Source organism: Megalobrama amblycephala, linkage group LG3 (genome assembly GCF_018812025.1).
Source record: "Megalobrama amblycephala isolate DHTTF-2021 linkage group LG3, ASM1881202v1, whole genome shotgun sequence".
NCBI lineage: Eukaryota > Metazoa > Chordata > Actinopteri > Cypriniformes > Xenocyprididae > Megalobrama > Megalobrama amblycephala.
Genome location: NC_063046.1, coordinates 28013319 through 28034304, shown reverse-complemented (window position 1 = coordinate 28034304; position 20986 = coordinate 28013319). Strand labels below are relative to the sequence as shown.

The following is a 20986-nucleotide window of genomic DNA, read 5'->3' as shown; positions in this document are numbered from 1 at the left end:
CTTGAGGCTCCCGTATCCTAGACATACTGTATGTCTCTCCCAGGCGCTGAATAGGCTTCAGTCTAAATACAAATACAGAAATTTCTGATCATTGTAAAGCCAGACAGCACTTCTTTTAAAGAGCATTTCTTGGTTATGCAAACTATTACAACACAGATGTATCAAGTATTTTAATTATATATTTTTTGTTAAACTGGGACCCCCCCCCCCAAAAAAAAAAAAAAAACTTGAAGAGGACCTATTATGCAAAATTCACTTTTACATTGTTTTTTATTTTGTTTTGTTCTTTTTAACATAATTATGTGTCCACAGTGTGTGTACACAACCACCCTGTTATGGTAAAAATCCATCCACTTTTTCCCCATAAATCAGAAACAGTGTCTCAAAATTTGTCTCACTGCAGAGCCAAATGATGTCCAGCTCACCCTCTCTGGATGTATTGGGTGGAACTTGACCTAGGACCGAGGCCATTCAGGACTTCATCCATTGTGACGTCACAATGAAATAGACCCTGCACATGACTTGCAACGGAATCAGCTGTCCACCATGTTTATCTCCTCTCTAGAGCATTTAACCCTCTGAGCCCGGTGAACACGGCAGCACTTTCTGCTGGATTTTCTCCTCATGACATTGGAAACAACTTAAAATACTCTGTCATTTTTGGCCATACAGATTAATGTAAGATATCATTATAAAATATAAAGGGTCTACTTTTATTTGTGTACACTCACAATAACAACAAAACTTTGTGTTCTTAATGTTAACATTAAGAAATGAAACAGGGTGCGCTTTCAGCTGTCTCTCTCTCCGCAAGAAACTTTCTGAAACATGTTTGAATAATGAACTGAAACTCAGCTAATATTTATCATACAGGCATGAGAGATATGTCTTTAGAAAGCTTAAAGTGTCTACTTTTAAAAAACAAATATTCTCTGTTTGTGTAATCCGTACCCAGACAGCAACATAGTGTGGCCCAGATCCGGCCCACATCTGGTACATGTGGTGTACACGCGGACCAGATGTGGGTCGGATCTGGCCCGACACTATGTTGCTGTCAGGGTATGAAACCAACGAGAGGTACAATCTTCTCTGCCTGGCTTCATTATCTGCAATGTGACAGATAATGTGACACCCATGCGCAGCGCAGTCTTTGACACACAAATCGTACATGTGCGAGGCACGCTAACCTGTAAACATCACATCAAAACAAAGCATCAGCTACATCATGATTCCTCTGCTTTTCATCGAGCTTGGAAGACGCGCTGTGAGTTTACCTTAAATTTACCTCAGAAGAAGAACGCGATTGATATCCAGCGGATGTAAGTCATTTATTCACGCTTACATTAGTTATTGTGTTATTGTTATATAAACTAACATATCAGAATGTGTGTTTAAACACTTACACTTACTCTCACTTCATAACGTCATAAGTGTTTGAAATAATTTTCATTTGGGATCCGATTGCTTCTTATCACAGAATGAGGCAGACAGTATATTATTTTGTATTAATACAGTATAGTATTCTATATAAATTAATGCATTGCCAATTAGAGTTGCATCATAAATATACATTATTCTTAGACTCTTTAAGATTGTGTTTATCGTCTTCATATTTAATAAGTCAAAGCGTTTCTATCTTCTTTTTATTCAGGTACAGTGATAGTTGTATTATGGATATCCTTGAACAGCATGTTATTTTACTTCTGTGAAGCATATTTGGACTTTCTGCGTGAGGGCGCCCTCCGGCTTCCAGTATGAATTAAACATGCATAACATTTATAATGATTTATAGTTATAGGCTGCCTACTTATTTCCCCCAAAAATAATAGTTATCTGTAAAGTAAAATTATTATTATTATTTTATGGAGCCCTACAAGTAAGCACAACAAACCTGGTGTTCTTTATATTTTTTGTGAATTTGAAATCACAATTAGATGCAGCCTAGTTACTAGTTAGTAATTCAGTAAAAAGCAGTGACTGATTTTCTGTTTTTCTTTTGTTGTTTTATTCACATTAAAGAGATAGTCGACCCAAAAATGAAAATTCTGTCATCATTTACTCACCCTCAAGTTGACAGTAGCCACTGACTTCCATAGTAGGAAAAAAATGGTCAATGGCTATCGTCAACTGTCTGGTTACCAACATTCTTTAAAATATGTTCTTTTGTGTTCAACAGAAGAAAGAAACACTTACATGTTTGGAACAACTTGAGGGTGAGTAAATGATGACAGAATTTAAATTTTTGTGTCAACTATTCCTTTAACGGCACAGAGAATAGCAGGTACTGTACATTAGGCTGCTGCCACTTTAATACACAGATCTAAAATGCACATGCAATTTATTTCCTGGCTGTTTATCCTCACAGACATAACCGACTGTGTTTATGTGAACTTTGTATCTATTTGACAGTATAAGTTAGCTTACACCCAGCCAGACCCAGCATTTCCATCACCTGTGTCCTGTTAATTACCTTTGTTTGCCTCATGGATTTAGTCCCTGTGTTCTCCCTCATTCTTTGTCCGATCTCGTCAATGTATGCGTCTATGTATTGTTCATGTAATGTATTGCGTTTATGTTAATGTCTGGATTTGCCTTTCTCTAGATTTATGAAATACAGTGTTTTTGGAATTCTCCCTTGTCGTGCGACTAACTAAACATACCGCTACGTGACAAAATGATCTTTGGAGAAATTTGAGCTGAAACTTCACAGATGCATTCTGGGGACACCTGAGGCTTATATTACATCTTGTTAAAAAAAAAAAAAAATCTTCAATTCTAAACAGACTATAGAAAAATTTTGGATTTAAATGTAAGATTTTTGAGATAAATTTGAGGTACATTTTAAATGTAGATAAGCTGACTGAAAATATACAACAGACTAAACCAACTGATAGAGGGTGTCCCTGTATCAGTATGACATACCTAGTCAAGCCTGAAGGCACAATGACGACGTCTTTCCTTCCCTCTGGTGGAGGTGGAGGTGGTCGGGGCTGTTTGCCTCTTTGCATGGAGCAGAAATACTGGAGCACCTCCACAGGAGTGAACACACTCTGTACTCCTTCACTGCGCAGGAACACAGACCCTTTGTGCACCTATGAAGTACAATAGAAATGCACCTTTCGCTTTCCTCAAAAATATCTCTACCAATTTGATATCATCTTGTTACCCTGTACTTTCTGGTCCAGCTAAGCAGCCAGTGGCTGGCCATATCTCGAAGAACGCAGTGCTGGTTATGCTGATGCTCTCTCAGAGAGTCCCAGGAATCTAATTCTGGACATAACCACAGTTCAGCGTCCTCCACACCCAACTTTTGCAATATACACAGAACTAAAGCCCTGCCAGAGATATAATGAAAGAATGGTTAATTCCCACAAATTATTTATTTTAATTTTATATATTTTACATCGATACAGGAGAAGTCCAATAGCAATTGAGCGTGTCACTTTGTTTTAGAAAGTGGTGGGAACAGTTTTATGTCACCCTAAAACACAAACATGAAAACTCCTGCTCAATAATTGGATTTTCTGCCGTTGATACATCTGTCACAAACTATTTCATAAAGTATTAATGTGGGACATGGGAAAAAAAGTGTTGAAAGTGCCTATGCAAAGGGATATAAAACAACATTATATTTTGTATTGTGTTAAACATGCATTTTTCCTTACTTAAGATCAACTTGTTTATCTGCCAACATGGCGAGTAGCTCCACAATGGTGTCAAAACTGTCAGGACTCAGATATACCATCAAATTTAGCAGCTCACCGGCAAAATGCTGTTCCTCCCTTGTCTGCAGAACACATATTCACATATTAATACATATTTTTATATTGAATACTTATCTGTAGTGTTCATGAAGAATTCATACATCTTATGTGATCATGTACATGAAAATAAAATGAGACTTTAGAAGTTGTTACCAAAAGGTATTTCAGTCATGTATTTAATCTACTATCACAATTTGATTCACCATGTTTTCGTTAATGCAATTTTGCAGGCAAACCAGCAATCCTCTGCTGAGAGATTCTTTGTCTAACACCTCCTGCTGAATTAACATGAGTAACGCATTGACAATACTATTCTTCTGAGCCATGCTGCAAAACATCATGAAGTCCAACAGATGCATGCAGAATTCCTTGGGGCCAAAAGAACTTGAAACACACTGAAAACACAAAATTAACATAGAATGATGCAGAAATTAACTCAAACTAGAAGGAAACTGATATCAGTGTATTCACGGTGTACATATGAATGGAAGATTTCTTTTGCTGTCTTATTGTGTCTGTAATTGTTCTTACACTCAGATCAGGGAATATCTTTTGAAACCACTGCTCATCCACAAACTGCAGGAGGAACTCTGGCAGATATGATGACGAGGGTGGAGGAGGCAAGGATGTGGGTTGTTTAGGTGGAAAGGGTGGGGCAGGGGGCGGTGAAAGTGGTGCAGACTCGGAGGGTGGAGTCGGTGGGGTGTAGGACGCTTTATTGGAGGAAGGGTCTTTGGTGGATGTGAAGAGTGAGCATAAATTAAAAAAAAAAAAGAGAAAACAATTAAGTGGTTATGTGACATCATTCCATACCTTTCTTAAAGTGGTTACATTTACCATTGCACAGCAAAATTTTGCAGACAAAATATAATTTCAACTGGAATTTACCATGATCACCAACAGAAAGCTGCATGGTTTGAAAGTGACTTGTGAGTTTTGCTTCTTTGTGAGTTTTACCTCAATAGGTATGCTAATGACAATGGACAATGTCTTATTTGCCTGCAAAATTTTGCTGATGTAACCACACTTTTATGCAAAACAGTCAACAGCAGTAAACTCTACACACAATAAATCACTATATGAGTTTTGTTATTCTACTCAAAAATTGTGTGTGAATACAATTATTATAAAAACACAAAAACATTCTAACAGGGTATATGAGTTTATCTGCTGTTGGTGTGGGTGGAAGAGGGCTCTTCTGTGTAGATGGAGTCTCTATGATGGGTGAGGGTGGTACAGGGGTGAGTGGGGCAAGGGGTGGTGAAGGTGGTGCAGACTCGGAGGGTGGAGTCAGAGGGGGTGTACGACGGTCTATTGGTGGAAGGGGCTTTGGTGGCTGTGAAGAGTGAGCATGAGGGAGCAAATTTTAAAAAAGAGAAAACGATTAAGTGGTTATGTGACATCATTCCATATCTTTCTTAGTGCGGTTACATTTGGCATTGCACAGCAAAGTTTTTAGGCAAAATCCAGTCATTTCAATTGGAATCGGATATTTCAAATGAGGGTGAAAAGTTACCCATTCAGATTTCACTCATGTTGAAGTTGGTCACACAAATTCACCATGCTCACCACAGAAATCTGCTTGGTTTGAAAGTGACTGTGAGTTTTGCTTCATACATTGCTATGCTATTGACAATGGACAACGTCTTATTCGGCTGCAAAATTTTGCTGATGTAACCACACTTCTAGACAAAAAAGTCAGCAGCAGTAATCTCTTACACACAATCACTATATGAGTTTTGTTATTTTAGAATAAAAAACAAGAATAAAAACCACAAAAACATCCTAACAGGGTATATTTTTTCTCTGAGTTTCTTTGCTGCTGTTGTGGGTGGAAGAGGGCTCTTCTTTGTAGATGGAGTCTCTATGATGGTTATAAGATGAATGTCAGCCTCTTCCCTCCCCTTCTCATCCTCCTCTTTAGTATACAAGAGTTGCACTTCATCTAGTTCGATCAGCTCATGGCAAAAAAAAAAAAAAAACACACACACACACACACACAAAAAACACAATTATTCCACTGTTATTGAATTATACACTGTGTTTTCACACAAAATCAGAATTTTAAGTTGTTCAACACCTGATAAAGACATATTTTCTTTTTTGGTTTTTGATTATTTATGTGAAAAATATTGACTGAAAAGACAGTACAAGTGAATGGTTTTGATGAACGTACTCTCATATCAGGGGGTTGCCTGTAAATCAGACGCAGGTAATTATTGAAAGCCTCTTGTTTGGTTTGTATGGTGGCTGGTTGTCTCCTTCTGCACTCAACCTCTCCTTTTTGCAAGGATTCCAGATCTTTATGTCTTGCCACGAGTGCCCCAAAATCCTTTAAGATAAATATATGGATGAGCTCTGACACTCAAACACATTCTTACATATATTTGATACTTACTGAATCTTTTATCTTGTCGAGCCTTTCAGGACCATCCTTCTTAGCAACATGGCAACTCTCTGTCCTAGAGATAGGTGTTAAAAGTAAAGAATAAAAATATTGATGTGTTTTTAGGTATATGCACTTATTCGAGTAGAAAGTTACCTGCATTTGTGGCTCATGATTGGGATCCAGGATTTGGGTAATTCAGAGTCAGGATCACATTTCTCAGAGGGTGATAAAGTGAATACATTAAAAATGAATGATTAATTTTGTTTGAACAGATTATATACCTCCTCTGTTCTAGAGTAAACCTAGAATAAAGTATTTTCACTCAACCATTATTCTGGACTGTTTTTAACATCAGTGTTTGCAAAGACATCAAGAATCTGACAACTCTTCAAGAAGCTTTGACAAAAATGATTTAAAATAAGCTGATTGCTGTCTGATAACATAGGTTAAGCTGTACTTGTGTCCTGCAGTCGGGAGGAAGTAGCTGTGTGTGTGGGATTCGGTAGAGGTCTCCTGTGATGCCTAATAGCAGGTCTCCACCCTCACAGTATGCCAAACACTCTGGCTCTGCGTTCAGCTCCAGAATTCTGAAACAAACACCACAAAAGCACAGATGCACAGATAATCAAAGTTTGAATTTTTATTTTACATAATAGACACAACTAAAAAGTAGCACCTGTCCTGACCTAAGAAGGCGATTTTCCATATCCCAGATTCGTACAGTCCCATCCTGACTGCTTGAAGCAAACACGCTCAGCTGATAACATGCACAGAGCCCTGGGGACACATCAGCAGCTGTCTATTATCCTAAAAGTGTCTGTGTGTGGTATACTTTGATTAATTAACCAACATGAATCTCATGAAATCTGTTTAGATCATAAATCATCTCTTTTTTTTATTTTTTGTTATACAATCATTTTATTGAATTAAAATCAACATAGATGAAAAGGCAGTTAAAACATTTGGAAAACTAGCCTATTGATTGTGTTTTCTCGTTTTGTTTGAGTGACAATAAAAGCTTTTTTGTAATACTAGATATCTCAACAAAAGTGGTTCCCTTTCAGTCGGTCACGTTCGACGTACGTCAGTAGTGACCGACGAATTGGGATATCGCTAGAGAGCCCCTATCAGCTTCGAGAAGACTAAAACAAGCCAATGAACATTGGCGTGCGATATTTGCATAACGCACCCCTCCCCATCCGGGGCATATAAAAGGGGGAGGAGATGCAATCGCACTCTGTCTTTCGCTTCGGAGCCAAGCTTTGGTGTCCTACGGCTGAGAAGATCTTCAAAAAAGAAGAAAACAGCACACTCTTACCGTGTTTGGCGCTACGACACTGCAGCGAGTCCACGAGCTTCCGGGTCCGGGCAGCAACATCGGCTGTGAGACAGCGTTCCGCGGTAATCCCAACATTGTTTGGTCTGCGATTTGGCCGGGTCCTGTGTGTGTGTGTTTAACACACTTCGTGACACTCCCTGTGTGTCTCATTCACAAAAGAGCTGTGAGTTCCCCCTCTATTAGACTTTACAGACGAACCCTGCATCTGGGGAGATGGCATTTCGTCTGTGCGCTACTGGATGTGGTCGTTCCCTGGTCCCTGCTGATGGGCACAATCGCTGTATCACGTGCTTGGGCGTTCAGCACGCTGAGGCCGCGTTTGTACATGGTTCATGTTCTCATTGTGGGAACATGACTATCGCGGTGCTGAGGTCGAGACTTTCGTTCCTTGGTTCTCAGGGAGCGGGGGTCCCCTCCCCTATGCCCCGTGCGGCCGTTTTCTCTGGCTTCGGTCGGAGTGACGGTTCGTCGGCGTGTAGGCAGGGTGACTTGAGGGTCACGGTTAGGGCTTCCCCGCCGAGCGTTGCTCCGCGGGCCCCTGCCGCCTCTACAGCACCGCAGCCAGTGGTGTTACCGCCGTGTCATGCCGGGCCCTCTTCGGAGCGTCCAGTATTGTCCTTCGGTGCACCTGCGGAGGACCAGATGTCGATCACGGTATCGGAAGGCGAGCACGAGTCCTCGGGAGAGGATGACTCGGCTGAGCCCCCGTCTCATGGCGTGGCGGCTGTGGCCGAGTCGGATCCTGAGTTGATGGCTGTGCTTTCCCGGGCAGCCGAGAGCGTCGGGCTCGCGTGGAACCCTCCACCCTGTCCCGGCCCCTCTCGGCTTGACGATTGGTACCTCGGGGCGGGCCGCGCTGGTCCTCAGCGTCCCGCCCCGATGCCTTTCTTCCCGGAGGTGCACGACGAGGTGACCAGGTCTTGGCGGACGCCGTATAGTGTTCGTTCGAGACCAGGCCCCTCGTCCGCCTTCACCACCCTGGATGGCGGAGAGGCTAAAGGCTATACGGGGATCCCTCCAGTCGAACGGTCTGTAGCGATGCAGTTGTGCCCTACGGCCGCCGGCTGGCGTGGTGACCCACGCCTTCCGTCCCGGGCCTGTAAGTTTTCTTCCTCTCTGACGGAGAAGGCTTATAGAGCTTGTGGGCAGGCCGCCTCCGCCCTGCATGCCATGGCCCTTTTGCAAGTATACCAGGCAAAAGCGTTATCGGAGATGCCGCAGGGTGGTCTTGACCAACATCTGTTGGGGGAGTTGCGCGCTGCCACTGATCTCGCCCTCCGGGCGACTAAAGTGACAGCACGCTCCATTGGTCAAGCGATGGCTACTATGGTAGTCCAGCAGCGCCATCTATGGCTAAACCTGGCTGACATGAGGGAAGCCGATAAATATCGGTTCCTGGACTCCCCCGTGTCCCAGGCTGGCCTATTCGGCGACGCGGTGGAGAGCTTCGCCCAACAGTTCTCCGCTGCCCAGAAGCAGGCTGAGGCGATTAAACACGTCTTGCCCCGCCGGCCCGCTGCTGCCTCCACCCCGCCGGCGGCGCAACCTCAGCCTGCTCGTCGCCGAGGGCGCCCACCCGCGTCGTCCTCCACCCCTGCTAAGTTGGCCAAGCAGCAGCCTCCACCAGCCAAACAGCAGGGAGCCGGCGCCGGCCGGGGCGCCCAGCCCGCTCAAGCCAAGCCAGGTGGCAAGAGGTCGAGGAAGTCGCGATCCTGAAGCGGGCGACCTGGAGGAGGAAGTTGCAGCTCTTCGGGGGGGATTCCATCTGCCCCTCCACTCCCGGGGGAGGGCCGGGAGAAACTTGTTGTGTCTGTCCCGCCGCTGGCTCTCCGGAGTCCAGCGGTACCCATCTTTTCACAGAAAGAGCTGTTTCCCTTCCATCCTCCAGGTCACAAGAGGGCGCGGTTGTCAGGACCCGGGGCTCTGCCTCGGTGTCCGCAGCCCCCTCTCATTTCGCCAGTGGGGGGCGCCCCGATGGTGCAGGTCGTACCACGTGTACTGTCTCCCATCGGTGCTGTCACCCCGCAGAATCTGACTCCACTTCGGGCCGCTGCGCTGTCCGAGTCGAGTCCCAGTATTCTGCCTCGCTGCCCCACTTCCGGTGCACCTGTGGTGCCCTTGGTCCCGCTCGTTCGGTGTCTGGAAGCCTGGTTAGCGCTTCCCAGCCCGTCCCGCTGGCTCATCCGCACTATCAGGCTCGGCTATGCGATTCAGTTCGCCCGGCGTCCCCCGGTGTTCAGAGGTGTCCACTACACTCAGGTGTCACTGGACAGTGCTCCTGTTCTTCGGGCGGAGATTGCTGTCCTCCTGGCGAAGGGTGCAATCGAGCCGGTCCCTCCAGCCGATATGAAGTCAGGGTTTTACAGTCCCTACTTCATTGTACCGAAGAAAGGAGGTGGGTTACGGCCAATCTTGGATCTGCGAGTCCTGAATCGGTCCCTTCACAGGCTGCCGTTCAAGATGTTGACGCAGAAACGCATTTTTCAATGCATCCGTCCCCAAGATTGGTTCGCAGCAATAGACCTGAAGGACGCATACTTTCATGTCTCGATTCTGCCTCGTCACAGACCCTTCCTACGGTTTGCGTTCGAGGGTCGGGCATATCAGTACAAAGTCCTGCCCTTCGGGCTGGCCCTGTCTCCCCGCGTCTTTACGAAGGTTGCGGAGGCGGCCATTGTTCCCCTCAAGGAACAAGGCGTTCGTATTCTCAACTATCTCGACGACTGGCTTATTCTAGCCAGTTCGCGGGAGCAGTTGTGCGAACACAGGGATCTGGTGTTGGCTCACCTCAGCCGGTTGGGTCTTCGGGTCAACTGGGACAAGAGCAAACTCTCCCCCGGGCAGAGGATCTCTTATCTCGGTATGGAACTGGACTCGGTCGCCCTGACTGCGCAACTCACAGAGGAGCGCGTCCAGTCGGTGTTGAACTGCCTGAGTGCGCTCAAGTGCAGGACAGCGGCCCCACTGAAAATGTTTCAGAGGCTCCTGGGGCATATGGTATCCGCAGCCGCAGTCACGCCGCTCGGATTGCTTCATATGAGGCCGCTCCAACACTGGCTCCACGGCCGGGTCCCGAGATGGGCGTGGCAACGCGGCACGTTCCGTGTTTCTGTGACACTGAGCTGCCGCCGTGCCCTCACTCGATGGTCAGACCCCTCGTTCCTGCGGGCAGGAGTTCCCCTCGAACAGGTGTCCAGGCATGCTGTGGTTCACACAGACGCCTCGACCTCAGGGTGGGGCGCCACGTACAACGGGCATGCAGCCTCAGGTCTTTGGACGGGGCCTCAGCTGCATTGGCATATCAATTGCCTCGAGTTGCTGGCAGTTCGTCTTGCGCTGGGCCGCTTCAAGGAGCTGTTGTCAGGCATGCACGTTCTAGTCCGCTCAGACAACATCGCGACCGTAGCGTACATCAATCATCAAGGTGGTCTACGCTCCCGCCGCATGTCGCAACTCGCCCGCCATCTCTTGTTATGGGGTCAGAAGCATCTGAGGTCGCTTCGTGCCATTCATGTCCCGGGTGTGCTCAACCGTGCAGCCGACGAGCTCTCACGGCAGCCTCCACTTGCGGGCGAATGGAGACTCCATCCCCAGGTGGTCCAGCTGATTTGGCATTACTTCGGCGAGGCTCAGATAGATCTGTTTGCCTCCCAGGAGAATGCTCAGTGCCAGTGGTTCTATTCCCTGACCGCAGGTACCCTCGGCACGGATGCACTGGCACACAGTTGGCCCCGGGGTCTTCGCAAGTATGCGTTTCCCCCAGTGAGCCTTCTTACTCAACTCTTGTGCAAGCTCAGGGAGGATGGGGAGCAGGTCTTGCTGGTGGCCCCTTATTGGCCCACCCGGACTTGGTTTTCGGACCTGATGCTCCTCACGACAGCCCCTCCCTGGCCCATTCCTCTGAGGAAGGATCTTCTGACTCAGAGAGGGGGCACCCTGTGGCACCCGCGTCCCGACCTGTGGAACCTCCACGTGTGGTCCCTGGACGGGATGCGGAGGTTCTAAGTGATCTCCCGCAAGCGGTTGTAGACACTATCACTTCCGCAAGAGCTCCTTCCACTAGGAGTCTCTATGCGTTGAAGTGGAACCTGTTCGTTGACTGGTGCTCTTCTCACCAAGAAGACCCCCGATCTTGCTCGGTCAGATCCGTGCTTTCCTTCCTGCAGGAGGGTCTGGAGCGAAGGCTGTCTCCCTCCACCCTCAAAGTGTATGTTGCCGCCATTGCCGCACATCACGATGCAGTTGATGGGAAGTCCTTGGGGAAGCACGATCTGGTCGTCAGGTTCCTGAGGGGAGCGAGGAGACTGAATCCGCCTCGTCCCCCCTCCATACCCTCTTGGGATCTCTCCTTAGTTCTTTCATCCCTTCGGCGTCATCCCTTCGAGCCCTTGCAATCAGTCGAGTTAAAAGTACTGTCCCTTAAGACCGTCCTCCTGGTTGCATTGGCCTCGCTCAAGAGGGTAGGGGACCTGCATGCATTTTCGGTCGACGAATCGTGCCTGGAATTCGGGCCTGGTGATTCTCACGTTATCTTGAGACCCCGGCCTGGATATGTGCCCAAGGTTCCTACCACTCCCTTCAGAGATCAGGTAGTGAACCTGCAAGCGCTGCCTTCGGAGGAGGCAGACCCAGCCCTGGCTTTGCTCTGTCCAGTCCGCGCTCTGCGCGTTTACGTGGATAGAACTCGAAGCTTCAGGACCTCAGAGCAGCTCTTTGTCTGTTACGGAGGCCAGCAGAAAGGGAAGGCTGTCTCCAAGCAGAGGATGGCCCACTGGATTGTGGATGCCATCGCCCTGGCTTATGTTTCCCAGGGCGTGCCTTGCCCGTTCGGGTTGAGAGCCCACTCCACCAGAGGAGTGGCCTCTTCCTGGGCGTTGGCTCAGGGCGCCTCGCTGACAGATATCTGTAGAGCTGCGGGCTGGGCGACACCAAACACGTTTGCTAGGTTTTATAGCTTACGTGTGGAACCGGTTTCTTCCCGTGTACTCGCTTCCACGAGCCGGTAGACGCGTTGAACCTGTTCTATGTGTCGGCTTGCAATGCCATTCCCGCCCTCTGGGCTGGATACGTGCATCTTTGACTCCAGTCGTGTTCCCCGATCGGTGAACCCTGTCGAGTTCCTCCGCCTCCCCTTTCGGCTCGGACATTGCGGAGTGTCTGATGCCAGACCAACATCCATCTTCGATGTTGTCTGTTGGTTGGGTTCCATATGTTGCAATCCCTCTAGGTGAGTGACTCCATATGTGTATTGTCCACGGTTACTCCCTACGGTGAGCCCGTGTCTTCCCCTTAGCAGAGTTTCTGCTGTCACCTGCCAGATGAGTCTCCCCCTACTCAGGTGGAGCCATCCCAGGGACTCATATGCGTTCTGCCCTTCGGGCCAGGCCATATGTTCCACGTAAATTCCTTCCCCACTGGGTGGGTAGTGGCTCCGCAGCGCCCCCCTACGGGTTCGCTTCCCCAGTGTAGTCTAGTTTACTTAGTGGGTATATCGGAACAGCAGTAGACTTCCCGGCGTAAGCTCGCCCCCTTCACCGTCCCAATTGGTGCGACGGGCGGCTGAGCTTGCGCTGGGCACTGGAAGGGGTTCGTAACTGTGGCGTTTTATTTGGGATCCCAATTCGTCGGTCACTACTGACGTACGTCGAACGTGACCGACTGAAAGGGAACGTCTCGGTTACGTATGTAACCCTCGTTCCCTGAAGGAGGGAACGGAGACGTACGTCCCGTCGCCACAGTTTCTGTACCCTCGCTGTTGTGCGGACACCAGTTGTCTCCTCAGCGAAAAACAGAGTGCGATTGCATCTCCTCCCCCTTTTATATGCCCCGGATGGGGAGGGGTGCGTTATGCAAATATCGCACGCCAATGTTCATTGGCTTGTTTTAGTCTTCTCGAAGCTGATAGGGGCTCTCTAGCGATATCCCAATTCGTCGGTCACTACTGACGTACGTCTCCGTTCCCTCCTTCAGGGAACGAGGGTTACATACGTAACCGAGACGTTCTCAAACAGGGGGCTGGGACACACTAGGGGGCCTTAGCACACTTTGAAGGGGGCTGTAAAATGCATTAAAGTGATTTAAAATAGGCTAAAACAGCTAAAAACCAAACAGATGTCTTTTTATAATTTGTTCTCTGTCATTTTCATTTAAGAACCATGGTATCCATCAGTATTTTTGAAGATTTCACAGTCTCTAACCTGTGATTTTGTTGTGATGCTCTTCATTAGGTTGCTGGTCAGATCGGCTTTGGCTCTCTAAACTGTACTGCACCATGCTATAAGTGTCGTTTTCTGGATCTTGTAAAGCAAGGGTGAGTTGGGTTCCCATTAGTGCCAACAAAATAGGAGGCAGATCACACAACAAGCTGAAATGGAGACTCAAACACTGCTGAGCACATGGGAACACACGCCAAACCAGCAGAGCTTTATCTTCACCTACAATATAAAGCCATCAAGATTATCATCAATCAGTCAATCAGTGAATGCTAACAATCAGTGTGATGATATAGTAGAGTGTGTGAAGTGTGTGTGCACCTGCAGTCAGTAGGTAGCCACTGTTGGGGTGTGCCTGCATGCTGCTGATGTTTTGGTTGTTATGAGCAGAAGTTCTGAACTGGACTTTGCCTGAAAGCATATTGAGTACAGACACACAACCACCACAATGGCCCAGTATAATCAGAAACCTATGAGAGACACACACAAAAAACCTAAGTAAGAGACAGCGAAATGCAGCCAAACTGCAACAAACCTGTAAAAATGACAACACATAATGGTTACCATTTCAGGCATTTCATTATCATTATAAATTACCTTATAACAATTTCAGCAATATCAGACTCAAGTCACACAATCTCAAGAGACAATTTAGATGCTTCAGGACATGCTACTAACCACAATAAAAACACATAGATTGTGTTCTTGCACTGATATAACTAGGTTGAATATTGTTGACATCTGACACTCGTCAAATTTTTACTTTTCCTTGCACATTTAATTCATTTAATTGATCCTACTATATAACATTTACATAGCTTTTACCTGTAATGAAAGCTTAAGAAATAGCATCACTATTAAGAAATCACTATTGAGAAGAACTTCTCTTATGCCTCTTATGACCAAACCACACTTTTTTTTTCATTCAATGCTGGAAAAATTGGACACATCATTTTTTCCCATATTATGCAAACTAGATTGCATTTTTTCTTTGCAACAAAGGCTTACATAAAGATTCAAATATTAATATATTTTTTTGATAAACTTAATATGAAATATTGTAACATCTATAACATTTATTATTAATATATGCAATATCTATGGACATTAAAGCCCGGTTTTCAGCCTTTAAGTAGCTTTTATAAACATGCCTTAGAAAAAAACATTACTGGTGTGCATCTTGAGACAAAACAATGGCACTGACATAAAATTTAAGATATGTCAGTACAAGCTGCTTTTAGTTAAAAGAACTCAAACATGCATTTTAGTCTCGGACTAGGCTTAAGCCTCGTCTGTGAAACCAGGGCTAAGTGAACTTTTACCTTTTATTAAGATTTACCTCAGATTTCTGTCATTTTCTTTACTTTTCCTGCTGGCGGTTGTGAATTGAGTTCTGCCACGCCCCTCAATGTGACATCATCAACTTAGGAGCTTAACTTAAAAGCTTAACGGATTAGGTCCCAAAAAACAAACTGTTTACTTCCCAAAGACAAATTTAGTGATGATTTATATATATATATATATATATATATATATATATATATAGTAGGGATCACGCTCAACAGTCCTCCCACTTTACCCATATTTAACTTATTGCTGATAATAGCCTGAATCAACAAATACCTGCAGCACACAATCATACACTCTACCACAAATACGTACCTGTTTTTTGCATCACGTAGAAGTTTTATCTTTTTTGGCTTCTGTGCTCTTTGCATCTGTAAGGATCTCCATTCTTCCTGCCCACTTGGTGTATCTATAACGTCACTGTATAACACCATGCAGCACACCATGCCTATATTTGCCTCCACCTGCCCCCCTGGCCAATCCCAATGCTCTATCCCATGCCACTCATCCAGTATTGTTACTGGACTGGTCAAAGTACTTACAATAGATACCACCCCGTCCTCAGTGAGGACCAATAGGCGCTCCTTAGGCACACAGTAATCAGCACACCTTACTCTTCCATTGGCTTGGAATCTAGTGAGCACAGCACCTGTCTCTGCCTCAACAACTGTAATATTGCTGTTTCCATGGATACAAACTACACAGGCTTGGAAGGAAGGGGGGCTTAGTGTGGTCAAGATTTGTCGGACAGGACCTTCCAGGAACCCGTCCAGTCTGCAGTGTAGATTGTAGAGGCAGTTGAAGGTCCAGAAGTCCACACTGTTGGTGGAGTATGAGAAAAAGGTGCCTGCACTGTCTGGGCCTCCCAGGAATAGAGGAGGTAAGCACCCCCTAGGAATGGATACACTCTGGATCTGGTCTCCAACTTCTGGCCTCCAGCATCTCAAAGTACCATCAAGAGAAGAAGACAACAACAGGCCAGAGACAGGACACAGAACTAGGGATGTGACCAGAGCTGGAAAAAAGACACAAAACACATACTCATAATGGAAGTACAGTCTATTGTCAATGAAGACATGATCCAAAATGGTCAGTAAATTGACAAAGGCCTAAATTTAAATTGTTCCCAACTAACAAAAATATGTTCTAAAAATGTTTTGCTAATAAGTTATGAAAATGTTATTTCTGAATGTTTTCTTAAATATTTAAAAAAATCTTGGTTATACGAACGTTAAGGGAACACTCCTTTTTATTATGTTGCAAACATTATGGGAATGTTACCTTTGAATGTTATCTAAACATTCTGAAACAAATAGTAACATTTAAAGGGGCTATATGTAAGATTTTCACTTTAATAAAGCATAAAAATACCCCAATATGTTTGCAGATATTTAGGAAACATGCTAAGTTCACCTACTTGTTTCTCAGAAAACCATTTCTACAGCCAGATATTCTACTTTGAAATGTGAGTTCCGTGTCGGAATGTCTGTCTTCGTTTTGGTCTGTGCTAAACCGTGTGCTGCCAGTTTATCCAATAGTATTTTGACATCACAGGTGGCCAGTTGGCGGAAAACACTGTGTATTGCAGCCATGGAAACCAGCAAACAAACTGGGTCAGAGAATCGCATATTCTACCTGACCTAAACAGCCTGCATCCATCTAAAATTCTCTATGAACGACAGCATATTAAAACACAGATAAATCAACTCATGAGCTTACAATGTGTATAGCTGCTTTTCCACCGTCGGGCCGAACGGATCTTAGAATGGTAAGGAATGGTTCCAGTTGTGTTTCCACTGGAGCCTGGTAAGGCACGATTACACGATTACAAACTATTCTCGGCACGGTTGACTAACCGCGAATGCGTGAACTGATGTCGGCACACAGGATTGTTCACTTTTCTGTTGCCTGGCTACCAGTTTCTCAGTAGCTGGCTAAGCGCTCTACTTAAGCACTGTAAACACAAATTAATAATAAAATATTAATAATAAGATATACCCAGTATCATCAGTAAACCGTTTCGTTGTTAAGGCAACAATTGACGCTTTTGTATTACATTTCAAGAGAGCGGCCGTTATCAGCCCCACAGTGGAAAATGAAACCGTAACCATACCAGCTGGCCCGGATTGGCACGGAATGGAACGGTTACGCAATGAGAACCGTTCAGCCCGATGGTGGAAAAGCGGCTTTAAGTCTCCTTAGCTTTCATTGTCAGTTGCGCTCTTGTGTACTCAAGCTGGCAACCCGTGTCTTTGAAGGAGGGGGCGGGGCAAACAATATTTTGAATTTGGTCTGCAGTACCTATTTCGAACCACTGGGTGTCATTCCTACATAGAGCCCCTTTACATTATTTAAGACCAAGTATGAACGAACATTCTTTTAATGTTGATGAAAGAATGTTTGTTCATAACTTTGAGAAAACCTAGTCAGAACATTCTGAAAATCTTCAGAGAACGTTCTCTATTACCTGGGTTGACATTTAATGTAATTTCTACAATGCAGATGCAAATATTACTCGTAATTTGAAACTTTATTAACAGGTACTTTAGTAACAGTTTACTGATTTTCTGACCTGTATGTCCCACAAAGGCCATTTGAAGCTCCCAGTCTAGTCCCCACACTCGGATTGTCATATCTGATGCAGTAACTACAATATCCCTAAGGGGACAGTAGACCATCCCTGTGATTTCCCTGAAAAAAAGAGAACGATTTAATTGTAATTAAAATTTTTACACAAACATCGGTTTCCCAGCTAGATGAGTGCATGTATTTTACTCCTTGGACAGTCCAATTAAAACAAACTCCATGCCCATTTTATTCCTGTTCTGGAATAAGGCCAGAACAAGTCAACTCTTTGATATCTACAATTTCATTATGTGAATCTGTCAAGTTCTAGTCATACGACTGGTATATAAAAAAAAAGTCAGATGAATTCAGGGCAGTCTGTACTTTTATTTATTATTTACAATACAGCAACAACACTTTTCAAAACCCTTCAAACTCAAAAGTAAATTTTAATCACATATGTTATTAATGTTTCCAACGAGATGGTGAAAGGAGAGAGAGAGAGAAAAACATTTTTTGGGTCTGATATATACAGTATATTCCGTAGTGTGAATTGAAATCCCTGAATTACTAAAAAAAAAAAAAAAAAAAAAAAAAAAAAAAAAAACCCAACAACAACAAAAAAACAAACCTTGAATGGAGGTTCTTCTTGTGATCCACAATGCATCCCTTTGTAAGGTCCACCACAACCACAGCTTGTCCATATGCAGCCAGTGCTCTGAGACCCTGCTCAGTCCTGCTCGGCACCAGTGCTAGATGTGTGAAAACAATGTGTTTCCCCAAACCCTCCACCACCCGTTTGCGACATATCAAGTGTGTAAGGCACCACACACATACATTTCCCATTCCAGCTGTGACAAGCTCATTAGAGTGCTCCAAAATCTATGACAGACAAATTTCTCATTAATTTACATTCAGTACAAGTGGCAATGATCCATGATTAACCAAACTGTGTCCTAAAGTCTACACCAGTGGTTCTCAACCACTTTTGACTTTTTCAATGGCCCCCCACTCTCCACAACAATATTCAAAGCCAGAAATGTGTTAAAAATTAAAATATGTAACTAAAATAATAATAAATAATATTAAAATAATCAAATTGTAGAATTCCAGAAGATTAATTGAATTGAATTAAATTAAGACATTTTCAAAAAAAAAAAAAAAAAAAGTAAAAAGATTTTTAGTTATTTTAAAGCTTGTTTTGTCTTAATTTAAAACATTTTAAAGTCGCCATGAAAGTTGCAACATTTGCGAAAGTTGTGATAGTCCTTCCTTATTGTGACGTCTTAGTGAAATACCTTCTCGAAAAAATTTAGGGCGGGACTTTATTTTGTCCATCTGAAATTGATTGGATCATTTTTTTATTAAAGATTAAGAGGGCACATGATTTTTTAAAAAAATTAAGTGTACGAATAAATCATTTATAATAAATACTGCAATATCCCATAAAAAAACAGGAATTGTCAGTTTTGATTTCATGGTGTCATTGATTTCATTAGCTCATCTTGAGGCCCCCTAGTGGGCCCCGTCTTACTGGTTGAGAACCCCTGGTCCACACCATCAACAACATTTCATTCCATTAAAGGTCCCGTTTTTCGTGGTTTTTTGAAGCTTTGATTGTGTTTATAGTGTGCAATATAACATGTGCTCATGTTTCGCGTGTAAAAAAACACAGTATTTTTCACATCATTTACTTATCTGTATACCGCTGTTTCCACTGTCATAAAAACGGACTGATGACTTCCTTGTTCTATGAAGTCCCTCCTTCAGAAATACGTAACGAGTTCTGATTGTGCCAGCGGTTCCTGTGTTGTGATTCGACAGCAACTTAGCGCATCTTGCCCGGAAAGGTCACGGCTCTTACCATAACTTGGAGATGCATGCGCTCAGTGTTATTGTAAACATGTCTTTAATTTTACCCTATCAATTTGAGCCAGAATCAGACCCGGTGATTGGACTGCGGGATGAAAATAACAGCGTTTCAATGACATGGCGACAAACACACTCTACAAACGCAACTCTTGTGTATTCCTGTGGGCGGAGGTTAGTCAAAAAACTGTTTTAGTGACGTCATTAAAGAAGGAAGTAGAGGGATGTAGTCCAAACTGGCGTTCGATGTAGGCGACTTCTGTTAAATAAAATTCTCGCTTTAAAATTTTACCGATTTTATTTATACTCTAACAACAACATTACACACTAACTAAAGTTTGAAACATGGGATCACGAAGAACGGGACCTTTAAGAAAATGTTATTCCATGTTTAATTGTATCAACCGTGGTCTGAAAAGTTTCCTTTAAAGCCACACCTTGCACACTCTCACATCCATGGGTTCTACAGCATGAACCAGAGGATTCAGTTCTGCATCTAGTACTGTGAGAATGGCCCCAGGTCCCCAGCCAACCAGTCTGCCTGGCAGATGTGTGGAGGTGAGTCCAGCATAGTGGATGGTGAGGGATTGACGAAAAGACAGATCTTTAAGATGGCCATCAGGATAATAGAACCGCACATGACTGCTACAGTGGAGACTAGCGAAGCCTGCGGCACCCTCACCACAGGTCATGTGACAAACAGGGTCTTTACAGGAGAGGTGGAGGACATGACGAAGGCCATGGGTGAGGACGTTCCCATGATTCATCTGAACAGAGGCAGGATAAAGAATATTCATTGGAAATGAGCTAAAGCAAAAGATGATGGGGTATGTCCAAGGAGAAAGTAGAAATGAAAAGTGTGGCCTGCCTCTGATTTAGTCTCTATGTTCATGCATTATTGTGCTTAGGAATAAACAGGGAAAATATGATATAGCCTAACCTACACATAAAATATTAATGTATATGGTCACGTGACAATCAAGTGATTTGAGGTAAAGCAAACTTAAGACATTCTCTTACTTTATCCACGCTCTCCTTCCACATCTGAGAGCTTTCTTCTCCATTGCCTCGTCCAGGAGATGAACTTTTTAGACACTCCACCCGTAAGTTCTTCGTCTTATCTTTAACCATGTTACTTCACTGGGATGATTCAAGAACGCTTCGATACCTCGGATTATTTTTTCTCGTAGTTGTTGCGAAATAAAATAAATTGACTTGTATGTAGCGCTAGGTAACAGTTATATTATTTGTAACTTATGGTATTTTGTTATTAAAAATCTGTCTACTGAAGGAGCTAACAGTCGGTCGTTGACAGAGAGCCGTCTGAATAGAGCCGTTGGGCAACAGTAACCATGGAGAAAACGACAGACAGACAACAAATTACTGTCCACTCAACTCGTACACTGTAGCCTACCAGGCTGAAGTTTTCCCTTCCGCTTATCAATTTAAATTCAACAAAAATTTCAGTTTCAAAATTAAACTGCCCAGCACAAATATAGGT

General features: G+C 44.3%; 1 protein-coding gene across 3 annotated transcripts; it reads right to left on the bottom strand.

Annotated features, from left to right (window-relative positions):
* Window positions 1-4104: 4104 nt before the first annotated feature.
* On the bottom strand, window positions 4105-20845 carry wdr97 (WD repeat domain 97). Of its 3 annotated transcripts, none has more exons than XM_048184807.1 (16): window positions 20506-20844; window positions 19923-20252; window positions 18248-18498; window positions 17624-17742; window positions 15367-16066; window positions 14026-14174; window positions 13690-13926; window positions 6840-6930; window positions 6611-6740; window positions 6307-6368; window positions 6163-6226; window positions 5941-6096; window positions 5555-5722; window positions 4915-5100; window positions 4296-4495; window positions 4105-4159 (listed from the first exon to the last, which is right to left on the bottom strand). In XM_048184807.1, exons 1-15 carry the CDS (start codon window positions 20614-20616, stop codon window positions 4298-4300), a joined length of 2952 nt encoding a protein of 983 aa, XP_048040764.1. In that variant the 5' UTR covers window positions 20617-20844; the 3' UTR covers window positions 4105-4159; window positions 4296-4297. The 3 variants fall into 3 exon arrangements, with proteins under 3 accessions (XP_048040764.1, XP_048040765.1, XP_048040766.1); XM_048184808.1 differs by having other exon boundaries at window positions 5555-5719; window positions 20506-20843; XM_048184809.1 differs by lacking the exons at window positions 4105-4159; window positions 4296-4495 and having other exon boundaries at window positions 4502-5100; window positions 20506-20845.
* Window positions 20846-20986: the final 141 nt, after the last annotated feature.

Coding starts and splice junctions, on each gene's coding strand:
- wdr97 (XM_048184807.1), bottom strand. CDS start 20,616: ATGGTTAAAGATAAGACGAAGAACTTACGGGTGGAGTGTCTAAAAAGT. Junction 6,097..6,162: donor TCGACAAGATAAAAGATTCA/GTAAGTATCAAA, acceptor TTTATCTTAAAG/GATTTTGGGGCACTCGTGGC. Junction 4,496..4,914: donor CAGATAAACTCATATACCCT/GTTAGAATGTTT, acceptor CATCCACCAAAG/ACCCTTCCTCCAATAAAGCG.